Genomic DNA, 22,076 nt, shown 5'->3' with positions numbered 1-22,076 from the left:
CCAGAATAACAGCAAAATAGGTCCATTTGCGATGAAGCTGTTTTCTAGTGATTTTTTGGGGGGGATACATCCATAACAATGAGCTGATGATGTGCAATATCTCCTTGCATAGAACATTTACTCTCTTGCCAGGACACTGTTGTTCAGAGGAGATAGCCAACTACACAGCTAATACAATCACTTCAAACTGACACAGGAGTGACAGCAAACTGCATTGCATATTTTTCTATTTGTTAAGTGGAGCGAAACCAGGGAACCCAAGAACAGACTCAGATGAGGAAACAGGGATGAATGAACCAAAACATCTATTGTTACACAGAGAGATATGGAGTGCCGATCCGGGGAAGCTTGGATGAGTTGCAGAAAAACCAGATGTGGAGACTGAGGTTGGAGTTAGCTGAGTAGAACAGGGTAAACAGGTCCTGAGGGGAATCCAAGGTAGTGGTGGTGAGTAAAATCCAGAGCAAGGTAGTTGGGTGGTGAGATGTGGAACGGGGGAAAGGAGCCAGAGACAGAGCAGTAACTGCAATGAGAGGCTAAACAGTGTAAGGCAGGGAAGCTAGCACAACAGAGTAACAAGATCTTGCATAATCATAAATGGCTAGACTAATAACTGACTGAGCAGAGATTACAATCTGGCAGAGTGGAAGTGGCAGGACTGAGTATTTGTAGAGGTCTTGATTATGGAATGAGTTGCAGCTGGAAGGGATTTGCAGCACACCTGTCTCCAAACACACAGTCACACAGATAGGGAGAGGGAGAGGGAGAGGGAGAGGGAGAGGGAGAGGGAGAGAGAGAGCGTGTAAAGGGGGAGTAACTGCAGGTTAAGAAGACACCGGAGGAACACCAGAGGGCATAGCAGGAGCAGATGTGACACTATTGGCATTTCTTTGTATTTTCCATAGAAATTATGCTGATTCATTCATTTTGACTGGCTGAGAAAATCTGTCAGACTCTGTCTCGTTCCGACTCCTGACGCATTCATTACTATGGGACAGCTGGAAATCGAATGTCAAAATTCAAAACAATGTTGTAAATGTCAGAGAGACAGACAGCAAGGTTTAAACAAGTCTGTGCTGTTGAAAATCATATGCTAGTCTAAAATAAATGGGAGATAATGTCTAGAAGCTTTTTCACAGTGGAGTTTCTAAATTGCCTGGCGGGACTGATGAGACAGTGGATTGCACAGCCAGATGGAACAGAGTAAATAAGCATTTTAATGTCATAAGCGGTGGTAACTTGTGGAATAGACACCGTCTGGAATGCGGTTTTAACTAATCAGCATCCAGGATTAGACATGTGTTGTGGAAATTCTCATCAAGTAAGGGAAAAGAGACTTTCAATTTCTTCGAAAGATGAACCTTTAAAATCGATTAATTATTGCAATAATGGAGCTGGTCAATAACCACCCGTAGGTGATCGTTGAGAGCCCTCCAATACAGAGAACGCAAGGAGTTTATATAGAAACCCAAAAACTGCTTAGTCATGGTTGGTTCCACCCCTCCCCGGCAGATCGGGGCATTATAAGATGTCTTGTTTTCTTCTTGTGGCTGTGTGTGAGGTCATAGAGCACAAACAAGTGAACAAGTTCCACAGTTCCGTTACTTATTTTTCTACCAAGCTAGCCTCTGTTCTCCTCATATCTCCACAGAGCTGTGCCCTTGGAAAATAGTAAAAGAACAGGATGGACTGAAGAACTGTGGTCACTCTCAGACGCTCTTTGTCTTACGCCAAGTGACCAAGTTACTAGAAGCAAAGACCATTGGAAACAGTAAAGGTTTATTCTGTTTCTCAAGTTTTTCTCGAACCCATGCACTTGACTACAGGCCTAGACCAGCTGAGGTGAGTGAACGTGGAAGAGAGGAACCAACCTTTCTCAGAAGCCCAGCATTGGTAGAACAGAAATGTAATGCTTTTGCCAAGCACATACATGTAATTGTCAACTACCAATACTAGAGGTCGACCGATTAATCATAATGGCCGATTAACCTTTTATGGCTGCAATCCCGATACCGGGATCGATATGACAACTACCAGTGAAAATAGAGGGCGCCAAAATTCAAACCACAGAAATCTCATAATTACAATTCCTAAAACATACATGTGTCTTAAATAATTTTAAATCTGTTTTTGTTGTTAATCCCACCAAAGTGTTTCAAATAGGCTTTTCAGCTAAAGCACTACAAACGATTATGTTAGGTCTCCACAAAACCACATTAAGCACAGCCAATTTCCAGCAAAATATAGCCTTCACAAAAACCAGAAATAAAGATCAAATTAACACTAACCTTGAATTATCTTCATCAGATGACACTCATAGGACTTCATGTTACATAATACATGCATGTTTTGTTTGATAAAGTTCATATTTATATTTAAAAATTCTGAGTTTACATTGGCGCGTTAGATTCACCAGTTCCAAAAACATCAGTGATTTTGCATAGCCACGTCATTCAACAGAAATACTCATCATAAATGTAGATGATAATATATACACATGGAATTATAGATATACCTCTCCTTAATGCAACTGCTGTGTCAGATTTAATAATAAACTTTACGGAAAAAGAAACGCATGCAATAATCTGAGACGGAGCTCAATTTAAAAACACCACAGCCGCAAAGTTGGCGTCAACATAAACAAGAAATTACATGATAAATATTATCTTACCTTTGATTATCTACATCAGAAACACTCCAGGAATCCCAGGTCCACAATAAATGTTTGTTTTGTTCGAAAATGTCCGTTATTTATTGTTAAGGACATTTTTATCAATAATGACTAATTATGTATACATTTCAATCAGGACTGACTAATCAGAATACTATTATGTTACTGTATATGTATGAATTTTCTTTTTAATCCTAGTACTGAATATAATGTGTGTAAATATAATCAAGAATTAGAACAATGACTGTCTGTTCCTTGGTAGAAATGAATGAACTATATCGCCAGACTGGCTAGAATGCTTATCTACACAGGCTGACCTTGGCTCTAGGCGAGGTGGGAAGACTTGAGAACTATAGAGCCTTTCTACCAGTGTCAAGAAGAGACGGAACATTTAGAAAACGCTGATGTCATTTTCAGCTTGTAACCTGTGATAAAATGTATCATGTTCAGGACTCACGAGAATAAACGCAGCTGGTTGATTTCAAAGGCTGGTCTCTGTCCATTTTATACCAATAAGGGTCTTACAACCTCTTATGAATTGACAGAGTGATTAATTTTAATTGGTTATTAAAACAGAGGAATTTAATTCATGTAACATTTATGTCCAAATACCTTCTTTTGTTAGAGCGTTTGGTATATATGTCCAAACGCTAATTCTGGTCTGCGTTGTATCGGACAAAAACTTCAAAAAGTGATACTTCCGGTCGAAGAAACATTTCAAACTAAATACAGAATCAATCATTAGGATGTGTTTAACATATAGCTTCAATAAAGTTTCAACCGGAGTATTCTTTCTTCTCTTCGTGAGCAATGGAACGCAAGTGACTACCATGAGGAAAAAGTGGGAACACAAAATGGCTGCTTGATGGACAGCTGATATATTCTGCTCTCATTCACTCCTACAACAACATAGAAGCCTCATTATAATGTATATTGATGGTTGACATCTAGTGGAACCCCTAGGCAGTGCACCATCATTCATATCTCAATGGGATTTCATTGGGGACTCTGGTGAATACATACAAGCTCAGATTTCTGACTTCCTGTTTTGATTTCAACTCAGGATTTTGCCTGCCACATGAGTTCTGTTATACTCACAGACATCATTCAAACAGTTTTAGAAAACGTCAGAGTGTTTTCTATCCAATAATAATAATAATATGCTAATATTAGCAACTATGACTGAGGAGCAGGCCGTTTGATATGGGCACCTTTCATCCAAGCTACTCAATACTGCCCCTGCAGCCATAAAAAGTTAATCGTAATGGCCGATTAATTGGGGCCGATTTCAAGTTTACATAACAATCGGAAATCTGTATTTTTGGAAACCGATTTGCCAGATCATTATTATTTTTTTAAAAATTTTACACCTTTATTAATCCTTTATTTAACTAGGCAAGTCAGTTAAGAACACATTCTTATTTTCAATGACGGCCTAGGAACGGTGGGTTAACTGCCTTGTTCAGGGGCAGAATGACAGATTTGTACCTTGTCAGCTCGGGGATACAATCTTGCAACCTTACAGTTAACTAGTCCAACGCTCTAACCACCTGAATACATTGCACCATAGTTTGCTTTGTATGTTTCTATGTTTTGTTTGGTCAGGGTGTGATCTGAGTGGGCATTCTATGTTGGATGTCTAGTTTGTCTGTTTCTGTGTTTGGCCTGATATGGTTCTCAATCAGAGGCAGGTGTTAGTCATTGTCTCTGATTGGGAACCATATTTAGGTAGCCTGTCTTGTCATTGTGGGTTGTGGGTGATTGTCTATGTTATGTTGCTTGTTAGCACAGTGTTTCATAAGCGTCACGGTTGTCACTTTGTTGTTTTGTAGTGTTCAGTTTTTCCGTTAAATGACGAACACCTACCACGCTGCGCTTTGGTCCTCCTCTCTATCTCCAGAAGACGATCTTGACAACCACGAGGAGACTGTTACGCAAATGTAGTAAGAAGCCAAGGTAATTTGCTAGCTAGCAACTTCAATACACAGAAGTATATATTTTTTAAACCTGCATATTTAGCTAAAAGAAATCCAGGTTAGCAGGCAATATTAACTTCTTGACGCACCCATCCCGTTAGCGGGATCATTTTCGTCAACATCTGCTGAATTACAGAGCACCAAATTAAATTATATTACTAAAAATATTTAAATTTCATGAAATCACAAGTGCAGTATAGCAAAACACAGCTTAGCTTGTTGTTAATCCACCTGGCATGTCAGATTTCAAAAAAGCTTTTCGGAAAAAGCATACCTAGAGTTTGTTTATGACATCTCTCTTAGCAGACAAAACATTACAAACAGCTAGGAGCAAAGTAGATTGCTCACGAAAGTCAGAAATGCAATGCAAAATGAATCGCATACCTTTGATGATCTTCAGATGTTTGCACTCACGAGACTCCCAGTTAAACAATAAATGTTCCTCTAGTTCCATAAAGATAATGTTTATATCCAAAAACCTCCATTTGGTTGGCGCGTTATGTTCAGAAATCCACAGGCTCGAGCGGTCACGACGGGGCAGACGAAAATTCCAAATAGTATCCGTAAAGTTCATAGGAACGTGTCAAACGATTTTTATAATCAATCGTCAGGTTGTTTTTACAATATATAATCAATAATATTTCAACCGGACCGTAGCTTTTTCAATAGGAGTGAGAGAGAAAATGTCTGCTCCAAACTGTTGCGCATGCAAATCGCTGCTGGCACCCAGCCATCCAATGACGCGATGTGATCGTTCTCGATCATTTTTTCAGAATAAAAGCCTGAAACTATGTCTGAAGACTGTTCAGACCATGTGGAAGGCATAGGAAAGGGAATCTGGTTGATATCCCTTTAAATGGAGGGAAATCATGCAATGGAACAGAGAGATTTCAGGAAAAACAGCACTTCCTGGTTGGATTTTCCTCAGGTTTTCGCCTGCAATATCAGTTCTGTTATACTCACAGACAATATTTTGACAGTTTTGGATACTTTAGAGTGTTTTCTATCCTAATCTGACAATGATATGCATATTCTAGATTCTGGGCCTGAGAAATAGGCAGTTTCATTGCAACCAGTTAGATAAAATACGATCCGTATTTCACTGAAAGAAGAAACGTCTTGTTTTTGATGATAGTTTCCAGATTCGACCATATTAATGACCTAAGGCTCATATTTCTGTGTGCTATTATGTTATAATTAAGTCTATGATTTGATAGAGCAGTCTGACTGAGTGGTGGTAGGCACCAGCAGGCTCGTAAGCATTCATGAAAAACAGCACTTTTGTGCATTTTGCCAGCAGCTCTTCGCTGTGCTTCAAGGTCTTGTTTAATGGTGGGAGATCTACAGCCCTTGATGCGTGAGGTCTTGTTTAATGGTGGGAGATCTATAGCCCTTGATGCATGAGGTCTTGTTTAATGGTGGGAGATCTATAGCCCTTGATGCGTGAGGTCTTGTTTAATGGTGGGAGATCTATAGCCCTTAATGCATGAAGACTTGATTAATGGTAGGAGATCTACACCTCACGTCGATTGTAAATTGTAGGCAGCAGACGATTCCTTTTGGGGTCTAGTTTGGGTGAATGGAATGTCGCTTTGTTACAGAATAGTTTGCTGCCCAAAACTTCAACATCAAACTATGAACACTGGGAAAATATATTTCAACATTCAAATGTTGGGAATGATGAGAGATGGAATGATGAGAGATGTCAATAAAATGGTTATAAAGACATTATAATGAAAACATTGTAACTTGAAGAGCTTTTACACTGTGTACTTCTGGTTTACATCCTTTACAATGTGTAGAAAATATCAAGGATAAAGAGAACGTTTTAGTGACGATAAGATTGTGATTTTAGTTCTCTAACGAGATCATAGTCAATTATGATATCTTGCCTCGTAACTATCCACATCCCAGGGAGCCCAGAGAGCGTGTCATTATGATGTAAATGCCCATTTTTACCCGAGAGTATAAAAAGTTTGAGTTAAGAATTGACATATTAGACTAGCAGGACCACACACTACAGTGAGGTCTACAATAGACATGAACCTGGGAACGCAGCACGAGGGTGAAAAGGACAAAAGAACCTCTAACAATCCAATGCTAACGTTGAGTAGCTGTTCTAAGTAATGTATTTAAGAAGGTGAGTTGGACCATCCGGTTATTCTTTTCAAATCATCGTTGCCTAATCTGCTTTCATCACCACTCTGGGATCATCGACACGGCTGATTAGCCGTCGTCAGGAGACCACTCTTCCAGAACGAGTGCAAGTAAACAGACAACTAAGAAGAAGGACATTGTGACCTCTTGTGGACAATCAGAGACTTAAACCTGAGAACGAATGAGAAGGCCATCCGAAATAAGAAGGCCCAATCGAAAACTCCTCACTAAGCACATGAAGGCCTGGGCCCAACAGAGATTCCCGACGAAGACCTTCAACACTTAAATACATTCATTACTTCTTACCCATAAGAGTGGCAGTTCGGGGCAAGGTATTAAGGTTATTGTGATTGTAGTTCCCAAATGTATCCAAGTGTTGCTTGTCTTTCTCTCTCTCTTCAACTCTCCATCTTGTGTAACGTGTCATATTGTGTTAGTCCACCAGGGACTTGTTGTCATCATATTAAGTTTCTAAGTTCCAATAACCTTTACCATGTGTATGTGTATCTTATCATTTAGTTTGTTAGTAAATAAATAATCAAATCAATTTGTGTGGTACGAAATTATTAGTAAGACTCGGGTTTGTGCAGATACACGAAGTCTGCGAAGTTCAGAATGAGACTGATATGAGGAAATTATCATCCGTGAGTGTTATCATATCTATATACTCTTGAGTTAATTTGGGAGATTAAACTTTTCCCGTGGTGCCCCAAATTCCTAATGAATGAATTGTTACATTATTATTTTAATCTAATAACAATTAAACATATCATGTAATTATTCAATGAATAACAGTCATCACATTAATGATAGTCACGTCACGACAGCATCCTCCGTAATGCATTGCACAGTGCACACGCTGTTTATAAACCCTTAGTGCCCTGAGGGAATGAAGTAATATATCCATCACTTATGGACCAAGATGATTTATCTTATCCCTCTGCTGTCTTTTATATTTTCCCCCAGGATATTCTCTCGCTCTCGCTCTCGCTCTCGCTGTCTTTCTCTCTTTCTTTCTGTCTTTCTGTCTCTCTCTCCCTTTCTCTCTTCCTCTCTCTTTTTCTGTCTCTCTCTCTCTGTGTCACTATCTCTATGTGATGGTGAGCCATGAGACGGCCATCATCACACTGGGCATGAAGCAAGCCATTCCCCCTACATAGACCTACAAAGTACAAACTCTCTCACGTTGCTAAAGATACTTGTATACAGACAATAAATATGTGTACTTTGAGTGTTTTGCAGCATTTGTTGCTGCTACTGTCTAGTTGGCCTAGTTGATTACATGTCGCAATGACTTTTCAAACGCAATTTGCAAATGGTCATACAAGGACTCCTGTCCAAACAGACTGAGATTTGGCAACATAACCTATTTATGTCTCAAACAACACATCCCCTGTGACTCATTAGAGTAAAATTGTTGTCGTTATTTCCCTGCCTTTGAGGCATTTGAGTTATTTTTTCCAGTATTCAAGAAATGCATTTCTTACCTGTATCCATTCACACTGGGCACAGACGTAATTTCAACGTATAGATTTGATTTACGTTTGGTTGAGTCAACTGAGATGAATTCAACGTGAAAACAGCAAGAAATATCACCATGTCACTGGATTTAGAAAACTAAGGTAACTGAGCTAAATGACTAAATGACTAATGAGTAGCACTCACTTCCGTCATTATGAAGTGCTTTGAGAGACTAGTCAAGGACCAAATCACCTCCACCCTACCTGACACCCTAGACCCACTCCAATTTGCTTAACGCCCCAATAGGTCCACAGACGACGCAATCGCAATCACACTGCACACTGCCCTAACCCATCTGGACAAGAGGAATACCTATGTAAGAATGCTGTTCATCGATTACAACTCAGCATTTAACACCATAGTACCCTCCAAACTCGTCATTAAGCTCGAGACCCTGGTTCTCGACCCCGCCCTGTGCAACTGGGTCCTGGACTTCCTGACGGGCCGCCCCCAGGTGGTGAGAGTAGGTAAAAACATCTCCACCCCGCTGATCCTGAACACTGGGTTCCCACAAGGGTGCGTTCTCAGCCCTCTCCTGTACTCCCTGTTCACCCAAGACTGCGTGGCCATGCACGCCTCCAACTCGATCATTAAGTTTGCAAACGACACTACAGTGGTAGGCTTGATTACCAACAATGATGAGACAGCATACAGGGAGGAAGTGAGGGCCCTCGGAGTGAGGTATGAGGAAAATAACCTCACACTCAATGTCCACAAAACAAGGGAGATGATAATGGACTTCAGGAAACAGCAGAGGGAGCAGCCCCCTATCCACATTGACGGGACAGTAGTGCAGAGGATGGAAGGTTTTAAGTTCCTCTGCGTATACATCATGGGCAAACTGGAATGGTCCACCCACACAGACAGCGTGGTGAAGAAGGCACAGCAGTGCCTCTTCAACCTTAGGAGGCTGAAGTAATTCGGCTTGGCACCAAAAACACTCACAAACTTTTACAGATGCACAATCGAGAGCATCCTGTCGGGCTGTATCACCGCCTGGTACGGCAGCTGCTCCGCCCATAACCGTAAGGTTAGTGAGGTCTGCACAACGCATTACCGGGGGCAAACTACCTGCCCTCCAGGACACCTACACCACCCGATGTCACAGGAAGGCCAAAAAGATCATCAAGGACAACAACCACCCTAGCCACTGCCTGTTCACCCCGCTATCATCCAGAAAGCGAGGTCAGTACAGGTGCATCAAAGTGGCTGCTGACAACATACTGACTCAACTCTAGCCACTTTAATATTGGAAAAATTGATGTAATAAATGTATCACTAGCCACTTTAACCTCTTATGCTAGGGGGCAGTATTTTCACGTCCGGATGAAAAGCGTGCCGAAAGTTAACTGCCTGCTACTCAGGCCCAGAAGGAAGGATTAGCATATTATTGGTAAATTTGGATAAAAGAAAACACTCCAAAGTTTTTAAAACTGTTTGAATCATGTCTGTGTATAACAGAACTTATTTGGCAGGCGAAACCCCGAGGACAAACCATTAAGATTTTTTTGTTTGTTGTTGAGGTCACTCTTTTCAATGGGTTTTCATTGAAATCATTCATTCATCGCTTCTACTGGATGTCAAGACTCTTTAGAAATTGGTTGAGGTTTTTCCTTTGAGAAATGAAGAAGCAACACTGTTCAGAATGAGGCTCGTGGGAAGTGTACTCTTTGTTAGAGTACACTTTGTTAACAGAACTTATTTGGCAGGTTAAAACCCCCGAGGACAAACCATCCAGGAAAACAAAGTAGGTATTCATTGGGAATCTAGAATTCTAAGGCAGTTGCTTGCAGTTCCTATCACTTCCACTGGATGTCAACAGTCTTTAGAAATTGGTCAATGTTTTTCTTTTGAGCAATGAGGAAGTAAGGCTGTTCATTACGAGGGTCAAGTGAAGTTTACTGTTTGATAGAGGCGCACGACCTGAAAGCTCGCTACACTTTGTTTTCCTCCTGTATTGAGCACAGTTATTCCGTATTAAATTGTATAAATTATTTACGTTAAAAAATACCTGAAGTTGTATTAGGAAAGTTGTTTGAAATGTTTGGACAAAGATTACAGGTAACTTATGAGATATTTTGTAGTCATGTGGCGCGAGTTGGAACCGGTGTTTTTCTGGATCAAACGCACCAAATAAATGGAAATTTTGGATATATAACGACAGATTTAACCGAAAAAAAGGACCATTTGTGATGTTTATGGGACATATTGGAGTGCCAACAGAAGAAGCTCGTCAAAGGTAAGGCATGAAAAATATCTTTATTTCTGAGTTTCGTGTCATGCCTGGCGGATTGAATTATGATTGTCTGTCTTTGTTTGATGGGGTGCTATCCTCAGATAATAGCATGGTTTGCTTTCGCCGTAAAGCCTTTTTGAAATCTGACACAGCGGCTGGATTAACAAGAAGTGTATCTTTAATCATATGTATAACACTTGTATCTTTCATCAATGTTTATGATGAGTATTTCTGTAATTTGATTTGGCTCTCTGCAATTTCAACGGATGTTATTTGAGACAATGCATCACTGAACATAAGTCTCCAATTTAAACTGAGGTTTTTGGACATAAAGAGGGACTTTATTGAACAAAACAAACATTTATTGTGTAACACGGAGTCCTGGGAGTGCCACCAGATGAAGATCATCAAAGGTTAGTGATTAATTTAATCGCTATTTCTGACATTTGTGAGCCCTCTCCTTGGCTGGAAAATGGCTGTATAGAATTTGCTTTTGAATTTGGCGCTCTGCCACACGGGATGTTGTCAAATCGATCCCGTTTTTAAACAACGCCACTTTATATAATGTTTACATACCCTACATTACTCATCTCATGTGCATATACTGTACTCTATACCATCTACTGCATCTTGCCTATGCCGTTCGGCCATCACTCATTCATACAGTATATTTGTACGTACTGTACATATTCTTATTCATTCCTTTACACTTGTGTGTATAAGGTAGTTGTTGTGAAATTGTTAGGTTAGATTACTTGTTAGATATTACTGCATGGTCGGAACTAGAAGCACAAGCATTTCGCTACACTCGCATTAACATCTGCTAACCATGTGTATGTGACAAATAACATTTGATTTGATTTAGGTTAAAAGTTGTGAGGAAAAAATATGAAATGTGACCGGTTACACGATCTGAGGCGTTTGACATTGGTTCCTACTACCCAGTAGTGCAGATACTTTTTATTTCATTTTTTCTTCAGAAATGCCTTCTTGAACATGTGAACATTCAAGTGCCTTAATATTAAACTTATTATTATTAAATTATGGGATCCGTTAATATGAATAATCAGCCCAGTTTAGCCAATGAGAAGGCTCTAAGCCAGGGACTTGGAGGGGTGTGGAGGTTGCAGTTCTGTACCCCAACCCTCAGTGAGGAGGAATGGGAGTTTAATGAAGTGTAGTCTAGATTTGTTTTTTTTTTGGTATTTCATTAGGATACCCATTAGCTGTTGTGAAAGCAGCAGCTACTCTTCCTGGGGTCCACACAGAACATGAAACATGACGTAACACATAACATTAATAGATAATAACAGCTCAAGGACAGAACTACATACATTTTAAAACGGCACAAGTAGACTACATATCAGTACACACACACAAACTATCTAGGTCAAATAAGGGAGAGGTGTTGTGCAGTCAGGTGTTGCTGTATTTGTTTTTTTAAAACAGGTTTACTGTTCATTTGAGCAATATGAGATGGAAGGGAGTTCCATGCAATAATGGCTCTGTAAAATATAAAACTCTTTCTTGAATTTGTTCTGGATTTGGGCACTATGAAAAGACCCCTGGTGGCATGTCTGGTGGGGTAAGTGTGTGTTTCAGAGCTGTGCGTAAATTGACTATGCAAACAATATGGAATTTTCAACACATGAATGTTCCTGATAAAAAGAAGTGATTCATCCTCTGCTGATTGTTCCCCTGTGCTCTGCTTGACACTGATTCTGCTCTGCTATGCTCAGTGACGAAGGGAGTCGCCATGCTGAAAGGTCATTATGCTCATGGCTGGATTTTATTTTGTTGCCCTTTTCATTGTTCAGGGGGCATGGGACCACAGCATTAATCTGCGGACATGGGGCTGATGAGGAATTTGAATTACTTGGTTTGGACATGGAGGAAGGGGGAGCGGTTGGGAGGCAGGAGAGTTTTGCAGCAGCAGCAGATAGACCTGTCGTAGTGTGTTAACTATTGTAAAAACAACATGTAGGCCTGTCGTAGTGTGTTAACTGTTGTAAAAACAACATGTAGGCCTGTCGTAGTGTGTTAACTATTGTAAAAACAACATGTAGGCCTGTCGTAGTGTGTTAACTGTTGTAAAAACAACATGTAGGCCTGTCGTAGTGTGTTAACTATTGTAAAAACAACATGTAGGCCTGTCGTAGTGTGTTAACTATTGTAAAAACAACATGCAGGCCTGTCGTAGTGTGTTAACTATTGTAAAAACAACATGCAGGCCTGTCGTAGTGTGCTAACTATTGTAAAAACTGCCAGCTGGATCTGGAGCTTGTAAAAACTGCCAGCTGGATCTGGAGTGGTTGGCTTCTGAGCCCCCTGAAGGATGTCTGGTAAAGACTAGATGGATGCTTCTCCATTCAGGATCACCACCAGACATCAGGCACACACTTCAGGTATTTTGGAGAGCGTTGTTCGCAATTTTGGCAGTTGTTTCGCTAAGGGCATAATTAGAGTTGGTTTTGTGGCTGAGGCCAGAGATCAATCCTTTTATGGGTGGAGGTTCATTAATTAGCAGGGGAGTGGTGACCACCCCCTCTGAAAGCTTGCACATTATTTGAAAAATTTAGAGGAAAAATGTTCCTATTTTTTTTTTTAAGTTTGGGTTTGGAATTCTTTTGAAGCTGCAAAGATAAAATATAAAATCTATTTATAGCTGTTAACGATCCATCAGTACTGTACCAGTAATGTGGGAGTTGGACATGTATGAATTTGCAAAAGAAGATTTTATTAATTAATCAGTGATAATGATTAATCATACCTGGATAGGCTATCTGGGAATTAAACTTTATTTAACCTGAGAAGTCGGTTTATCTAGGTTAATATGGGAAGTTTAAAAGTGTCTCATTTGATTGGAAGAACCTTAAGGTATGTTCGACAATTTAACTTATTTAATTGAATGAGACGATGATATCCAATCAATGGAGATTGTTTGGATTATCAAAAGTGTAAATAGTAGTTCAAATGTTAGGGTACATTCACCACTAGGTTCACTTCTCCCTAAGGCCGAAGTCACATGGGATTCCTGCTGAAGACGGAAATCCCTTCAGTACTGGGTAGTTTGTACTGAGCTTTGCACAAGCAAATGTTCATTCTTCACCAGAGGTCACTGATAGCACACGCTGAAATCAAACGGATGCACAAAGGTGGGACTTCCGTCACGCAAGGCTGAGGAATTTCAATGCAACACAGGAAAAACAAAATGTCTGCTTTCCCTTTGTTAGCTTTAGCATCTAGTGCTTAGCTAATCCCTTTTGTACCAAAGTCACACTTCCAAGCACACAATAGGGTTCCCTTCAACCAGGGAACTGTTTTATGCAATGTTTTGCCGGAAAGCGCGGTAAACAAAGACATACACCGTTGGTCTACTCGTGATACTGAGAATGTGAGGGACAGAGAGATAATTATCGCTGGTCAAGCTAATATCTTCGGCTGGACCTGTGTCCTAGCTCGAGAAATTAATAATGACCGAGTCTACCTGGTTCTGAAACACGGGAGGCAGATTTAGCACTATGTTTGGCCAAACGCTCTATTTCTCAAATTTATATAAGTAGCTGGATCGTGTCCTAGTACTAGAAATGTATAGCTAACTCTACCCACTGGCTACGTCAGAGAACAACACGAAGGCAGCCTCCAAAACAGACACACACACAGCTCACCAATTCCAGTCTACAACTCCAATAATGTGTCTAATAAACTGGGTGTATTGTGTAATCTGATTTTCAATTTTATATAGGCTGAATCAAAATTAAAGTGTCATCCTATTTTAGATTCCTCACACGGTGTGTCATGATGTTGTGTCTTTACTATGGATTAAATTATATATGACATGCTCTTTTATCAAATAAATTCTCTGTTATTAATATTACCTGATTAAACTAATCATGTAAATGTAATTAACTAGGAAGTTGGAGCACCACAGAAGAACGTTTATAGAGCTGTTGTCTTCCGAATAAACTCTTAAAGACCTGGTCATCTTTTAAATCAATAGCAGTCAATTATTAATCGGCACCTTATTCAGTCTCATCTGAAGGTCGGAAAATTATTGGTTATCTTCATGAACCCTGGCTAACAAGTTTATTCAGCAATACAACATTTGATTTAATTATTTATTTACTAAATACCTAGATAATCACACAGAATTACATGTAGACAGGATGGATCATACATTGATTACTCATTATTTCATAAAAGAAAATGTCCCTAGCCGACAAAACCAAAATGACGGCTGGTTACACAAAGAAAGGAGGTTAGGGTTGAAAGAGCGGAAAGACTGAGGAACAAAATTATTGGGTCTCTATTGGACCTTATAAAGATATGCTATCGTAAATACAGAATCTTATGCAATCTAAATAACCGCCCATTCGGAAAAGGAAAATGCAAGAAATATATTCATTCTGAGCTGTGCTTCGATGGATTGGTCAAGGATGGAAGGCTGGGTTTCCTAGCAGATATCTCCCTTGTAAATTAAGAATATTTCTGGGCAGATACGTTGTAGTCCGTGCCTCGTGTGCTAGAACGGATACATTGTAGTACCCTGTCGTTCTGAAGAGATTGTCCATCCTTTCCTAGGCCACGCCCATTTACAGCTGCTACTGATAACTCAACATCTAGGATGTATCACTTCCTTAGTGAAAAAGAGTTCAAAGTTCATACCAAGTTGCCATACTAAACTCATGCTATATTCTGGCTGGTGTAGTCAAAATTCTTCCTTCCAGCGTGGCGATCATCACGTCCATGTTGAAATTAGCCCTTTTAAACGTATGGACATCAGTCCTCACGTAATCCGGAACACAATGTTAATTTCGTTAGGTTGTAGTCTTTTAACCATTAGTAACCACAGCTCACGCTGGGGTTGGCTTAGTCCGCTGTGAATTGGGTCACGGGGGGCTCTTATAGAAATGTAGAAAAGGGGATGGTTCATCATTTCCAACCAATGCCTATTCACAAGGGCGTGGCCACTGAGTGAGCATATTTTGCTTATGAAAACAATTCTCTCATTTAAAAAACTAAAGTTACACTTAATCTTTTCACAAATAGTTTCCTATTTAAATATTTAAATTGCACAACAATTCCATGTGAATCTGATAACTAGAATGTGTAGACTTTCCAAGTAACAATTTATGTCGTCCTATCATTAGATATAATGTCTCAGACGACCACTAATCGGACATCATAATCTTTAAGTACCAACGGACACTTTCAACTGGTTGGATCACCGAAATATGGTTCCATTCCCAACCTTTTGATGTTACCATACTCTCTCTATGTTAATTAACAACGGGCTTTCCAAGAGTCCATTCTGTAGAGTAGAGAGAGAAAAGGGGGAAAGGTATTTATGGGGGTCATGAACCTCCCCAACAGGGCCACGTCATGACACTGGAGAGAGAGAAACCAATTATTGAGATTGACACGAGGAAGATTTATGGCACCCTCTCTCTCAGGTGATGTATTTGATTATATTATGGCACCCTCTCTCTCAGGTGACATATTTGATTATATTATGGCACCCTCTCTCTCAGGTGACATATTTGATTATTTTATGGCACCCTCTCTCTCAGGTGACATATTTGATAAAATTATGGCACCCTCTCTCTCAGGTGACGTATTTTACTATTTTATGGCACCCTCTCTCTCAGGTGACATATTTGAATATATTTTGGCACCCTCTCTCTCAGGTGACATATTTGATTATTTTATGGCACCCTCTCTCTCAGGTGACATATTTGATTATATTATGGCACCCTCTCTCTCAGGTGACATATTTTATTAGATTATGGCACCCTCTCTCTCAGGTGATGCATTTGATTAGATTATGGCACCCTCTCTCTCAGGTGACGTATTTGACTAGATTATGGCACCCTCTCTCTCAGGTGACATATTTGATTAGATTATGGCACCCTCTCTCTCAGGTGACGTATTTGACTAGATTATGGCACCCTCTCTCTCAGGTGAGATATTTGACTATTTTATGGCACCCTCTCTCTCAGGTGATGTATTTGATTATATTATGGCACCCTCTCTCTCAGGTGATGTATTTGACTATATTATGGCACCCTCTCTCTCAGGTGACATATTTGACTATTTTATGGCACCCTCTCTCTCAGGTGACGTATTTCATTAGATTATGGCACCCTCTCTCTCAGGCAGTGGTGACCCGTCATTTTGAGCCTCAAATTTTTTGGGGGCATAAATACATGTCACATATCAGTGCAAACAACGTCAAAATATATATAAGCCTTAGACTGGAGGACGAAGGGAGCCTGTATACAGAAACCTGGGATGCTCCTACCTCTGTTTGTTTTAAAACTAGGCAAGACAATTGTGCGCCACCCTACGGGACTCCCAATCGCAGCCGGTTGTGATTGAGCATGGAATCGAAACCGGGTCTGTAGTGACGCCTCTCAGCACCGAGGCGCAGTGCATTAGACCGCTGCGCCACTGGGGAGCCCAACGCTATGTATGTCATGTGGCTTTGGGTTCATTAAAATGCAACGTCTATCTGCGACACGAAGACAGCGGATTGCCTTACTCGATCTCCGTCTCTCCTCTTGAAACAAAACGCTCGAAATACTGATTTGTAGAATGCAGACTTCAGCACCTTGGAGAGTTCCAAGAGCCTCGCGCCTTCGAGCGTTTGACTTCACGAGCCCTTCGCAATTATACAGGGCGATTCAAAAAGACACACACAGTAGCCTATAGTGCGCAATAATGGCAAAATAGACACCAACATTTGTTTTTTGTTTATGTATAATTTGTACATTAAAGAGTCAGTAATGAACAGTAGAAGGTAAAGCGTGTTGGATGTGAAAACACAGACACATAGTGGCTAGATAACACACATATTCAAATTTGTCGGAACTTAAAAAGACGTAGTGTGTCTGTGTGTGTGTGTGGGGGGGGGGGGGGGGGGGGGGAGGGAGAACGAGAGAGAGACAGAACGGAGCGAAAAGAGAGCGATTCAGGGTTGTCATTGACGAGAGAATTTGACGGGGCACATAGCCTGTAGATGGCAGGAGTGGCCTTCTACACTGCAACTTAGTCCTGGAAATAACTCAACTTTAGAGTTGAAAAGGGAATTTGAATCCGGGCAGATGCAATGTATCTTCTGATTCAAATGCGGTAGAATTATGCAGCTGGTTTACATCGGAATGGTGTCACCAGTATTTGAGAGGATGGCTTATGCCAGGGTAATTTCACGAAATTACGATTAAATAACTGCAATTAGTTAAAGAATACGTAGGTTACATCAATTCTTCCATTACAATTCAACAACGAATGCCACCATTGCAATGGAAAGGAGATATTTTCTTGAATCATCATTCCTTTACCAAACAGAACTCACTTATTATTAAATTTGGTGTCATTTTCTCATTAAAAGTGTTGTCAAAAGGTACGTCTACATGGCAACAACAACTATACATTCGATTTAGGATTTTGTGAAAGAAAATAAAAATAACAATTATTGGTTAAAGATTAGCCTACCATAGCCTATAATCGGCACTGAGAAGATCTGATATATGTATTTACACTGAACAACAATATAAACGCAACATGCAACAATTTTAAAGATTTTTCTGCATTACAGTTCATATAAGGAAATCAGTCAATTTAAATAAATTCATAAGGCCCTAATCTATGGATTTCACAGGGGCACTGCAATAGGTGGGCCTGGGAGGACATAGGCCCACCCTCTTGGGAGCCAGGCCAAGCCAATCAGAATGAGTTTTCCCCTACAAAAGGGCTTTATTACAGACAGAAATACTCCACAGCACCTTTTATTGTTCCCAGCACAAGGTGCATCTGTGTAATGATCATGCTGTTTAATCAGTTTCTTGATATGCCACATGTCAGTTGTATGGATTATATTGACGAAGGAGAAATGCTCACTAACAGGGACATAAACAAAGTTGCGCACAACATTTGAGATAAAAAAATTTTTTGCGCAGTATGGAAAATGTCAGGGATCTTTTATTTCTGCTCGTGAAACATGGGACCAGCATTTTACATGTTGCGTTTCTATTTTCGTTCAGCGTGTTTCCGTGGGAATGCACTTGACTATTGTGGTTCATGATTGTTTTTATTTGATGGCTATGTCACTATCTCTGCTCATGTGGTGAGATATTTTGACAGAAAACACTAGATAAAAAAAACTTCAGTTTAAACAACCTACCAGCTCGCAAGGAATCGAGCTGAGAGTTTTGCCCCTGTTGGTGAGATGGTTGAGTCCTCGTCAAGGTTGCTGTGGCATCCCAGCAACGCCGTTCACTTCGATCTGTGACCGCGCACCAGCCACCACGGAAGACACACTGCTACCGGCTCAGAAACGGAGGAGATTGAGAAGAGAATAACATGATAACAGATGACATAGAGGGATATCGAATCAGGTCGATGGACTTCTTAAAGCTTTTCAAGAGAGGATGTATTAGATGCGGTCCAGAGGACTTTTTCCAAGCTAAAAAAATGAGGATTAAAACTGGAGTTATATTTTGGAATCTCGTATTTTTCATGATGGTCACGTGTGCGCGAGGTAAGGAACAATCCTTTGATGTCTTATGCAGTAATTATGTCTTAATACTTTAAAAACATTTTTTTTTGGAGGGTGGTGTCTTCTTGTACGGGAAGATTCGGCTGTGCAGTAAAAAAGCATAAAAATAGGCTAGAGCTAAGGGGACGCATTTACTTGCCAGGCTTCCCGTTCAATGCAGGCATTGAGCGAGAGCTCAATAAATATTCTTGCCGTATGCTCAAGCGAATACGTGAGTTGCCTATGCCTATTAACCGGTGTATTGTTTAGGGGAGATTACGCATATGCATCTATATGCATCTTTTCTCGGTTACCGTAGAACCATTTCAAACTCGTCATCCACCTATTTTATTAAAAATAGGATTTCTGTAAATCGTTATACTGAAACTATATTTGTTTAAAAAAAGGAAAGGAGAATGGTAAATGATGGAAGGTGCAAGCGCCTCTGTTTAAAAAAACGTGTGTTAGGCGCGTTAGTTACAATGTAGGAGACTACAGAGAAGGTTACAGCCATATTCCTCATCTATCTGATTACCTCGGGTTTGAGGGAGAGAATATATAGCCCAAAGGGACATATAGGGATAGAAATTGGCATCTATTTAATCTACAATACTATTCCTCTTCCACAAAGGTTACATCATTGTGGGCGAGTGTTACGCCTAGAACACCAAACAAAACAACGTCTTGATTTAAAACCTCACAACACCCTTTTTGATAGACCTTTACCTAAACGGGTAGACAAGCCTTCCCTCAGCCAAGAGACTGTAGGCTTTGGTGGGCTGGGATTTAACTGTTGCGCGTTCCACATTGGCACACACTGGTTGAATCAACGTTGTATTCACGTCATTTCAAAGAAATTAGGTGGAACCAACGTGGAATGGAAGTTAAATTTACGTCTGTGCCCAGTGGGTTGGCACCAAACACAGCACGCAGATACATCATTAATTGGCAAGCCATTGGATTGATTATTTGAAACCCATTGTAATCTTCACGGTTTTTTTATAGTACAATGTTGAAAACGGTTTTAGGGCTCTATTATTTGGGAAGGTTTCATGTCTCGAATCAAGCTGAGACAATACATTGCACCTGAGACAATATATTGATGAATCAAGTTCTTAGAAGTGATTTGGACAATACTGTGTTTGCTGCATGTGTTGGTATAAGCAGTATTGGTTACACTGATTTAGAGTGTACCGTGAACATGATACTTAGGGGGGTAGCCCAATTTTTTTTTAGATTTAGCCAATTTGGACTTTGCAGCCGGCCAATCTAGCGGAAACCGCAAAAATGTCTCAATGGCAAAATGTGTATAATTGCATCAAAATCTAGCCTTTTTGGGGCCCTATGCCATATTTGGTTGCAACTCTACACATTTTGCCATCGGGTGGAGAGACATTTTTGCAGATATAAATCATATTTCCTGAAATTTAAGCAGCTTGATATTTATTATTATGAATCTTGCCTTGTAGGTAGAACTGAGCAATTTCTGCTAGATGGGCCAGCTGCAAAGTCCAAATTGGCTAAATCTTAATCATTTATGAACACAAAAATATATTTTTGGTCTAAATTTAAGGTTAGAGTTAGGCATTAGGATTGGCAGTGTGGTTAAGGTTTAAAATGAGATTTGATGACTTTGTGGCTGTGCCAGTTAGTGACCAGTCTGCAGAGCTGCCTTTAGGACTAGATTCATGACAAGAAATGCCAGCGTGAAATTCTACACATTTTGCCATGAATTATGCCATTGATATTTAAGTGAGAGTGGCTAATAAAATCAGTGGGGGCCCCCTGGAGGTCTGGGCCCCTGGGCACGTAACCGTCATGCCCGGTCAGTAACTCGGTATTCTACTATTCTCAAAAGCATGTTGAGACTGAGTTAAAAATAAAATAATACTAATACTTGGGGTCAAGGACCGCCTGGAGCCGGCCCTGGGGTAGCCTACATCTGGTGTCGACCTCTGCATGTCAACATTACCTTCCGCAGTTCAATTTGCATAGCCTATACCACTTTCTTGATCTAATGCTATTGACACCTGATGCCCATCCCTCGTAGGCACACAACAGCAGTCATATAGGCTGCATGGTCGTCTCGTCATCATCTCTTTTCAGATCAGTAAGACATTTTCACTGTTGATACCCACTCAGTGGTCTTTGCTTGAATTCTGATTAATATGCTACTGCGCACTTTGCACCCTGGTCACCCCAAGGCCTCTGTAAACAGCATTCATTATGACAGTTCAGAAAATAAATGAACTGCCAGTCCGTGACACATCTCCAGAGGACAACGCCGTTACCCTAACACATCTCCAGAGGACAACATCGTTACCCTAACACATCTCCAGAGGACAACGTTGTTAACATAACACATCTCCAGAGGACAACGCCGTTACCCTAACACATCTCCAGAGGACAACATCGTTACCCTAACACATCTCAAGAGGACAACGTTGTTAACATAACACATCTCCAGAGGACAACGCCGTTACCCTAACACATCTCTAGAGGACAACGTCGTTACCCTAACACATCTCTAGAGGACAACGCCGTTACCCTAACACATCTCTAGAGGACAACGTCGTTACCCTAACACATCTCTAGAGGACAACGTCATTACCCTAACACATCTCCAGAGGACAACATCGTTACCCTAACACATCTCCAGAGGACAACATCGTTACCCTAACACATCTCCAGAGGACAACGTCGTTACCCTAACACATCTCCAGAGGACAACGTCGTTACCCTAACACATCTCCAGAGGACAACGTCGTTACCCTAACACATCTCCAGAGGACAACGTCGTTACCCTAACACATCTCCAGAGGACAACGTCGTTACCCTAACACATCTCTAGAGGACAACGTCGTTACCCTAACACATCTCTAGAGGACAACGTCGTTACCCTAACACATCTCTAGAGGACAACGTCGTTACCCTAACACATCTCTAGAGGACAACGTCGTTACCCTAACACATCTCTAG

At 40.6% G+C, this 22,076-nt stretch overlaps 1 protein-coding gene across 2 annotated transcripts in view; it reads left to right on the top strand.

Annotated features, from left to right (window-relative positions):
- Positions 1-18,568: 18,568 nt before the first annotated feature.
- csmd1a (CUB and Sushi multiple domains 1a) overlaps positions 18,569-22,076 on the top strand; it is a 349,431-nt gene continuing 345,923 nt past the window's right edge. The window contains exon 1 of one of the 2 annotated variants that reach the window (XM_090209282.1): positions 18,569-19,100. In XM_090209282.1, coding sequence (XP_090065408.1) covers positions 18,923-19,100 — 178 coding nt within the window. In that variant the 5' untranslated portion in view covers positions 18,569-18,922. The remainder of the gene's footprint in view (positions 19,101-22,076) is intronic. The other variant, XM_090209283.1, reaches the window with a different exon arrangement.

The sequence above is a fragment of the Oncorhynchus mykiss genome, chromosome 18 (assembly GCF_057628025.1).
Source record: "Oncorhynchus mykiss isolate SJ-2025 chromosome 18, ASM5762802v1, whole genome shotgun sequence".
Taxonomy (NCBI): domain Eukaryota; kingdom Metazoa; phylum Chordata; class Actinopteri; order Salmoniformes; family Salmonidae; genus Oncorhynchus; species Oncorhynchus mykiss.
The sequence above is the reverse complement of the archived record's forward strand: the minus strand, read 5'-3'. Positions and strand labels throughout refer to the sequence as shown.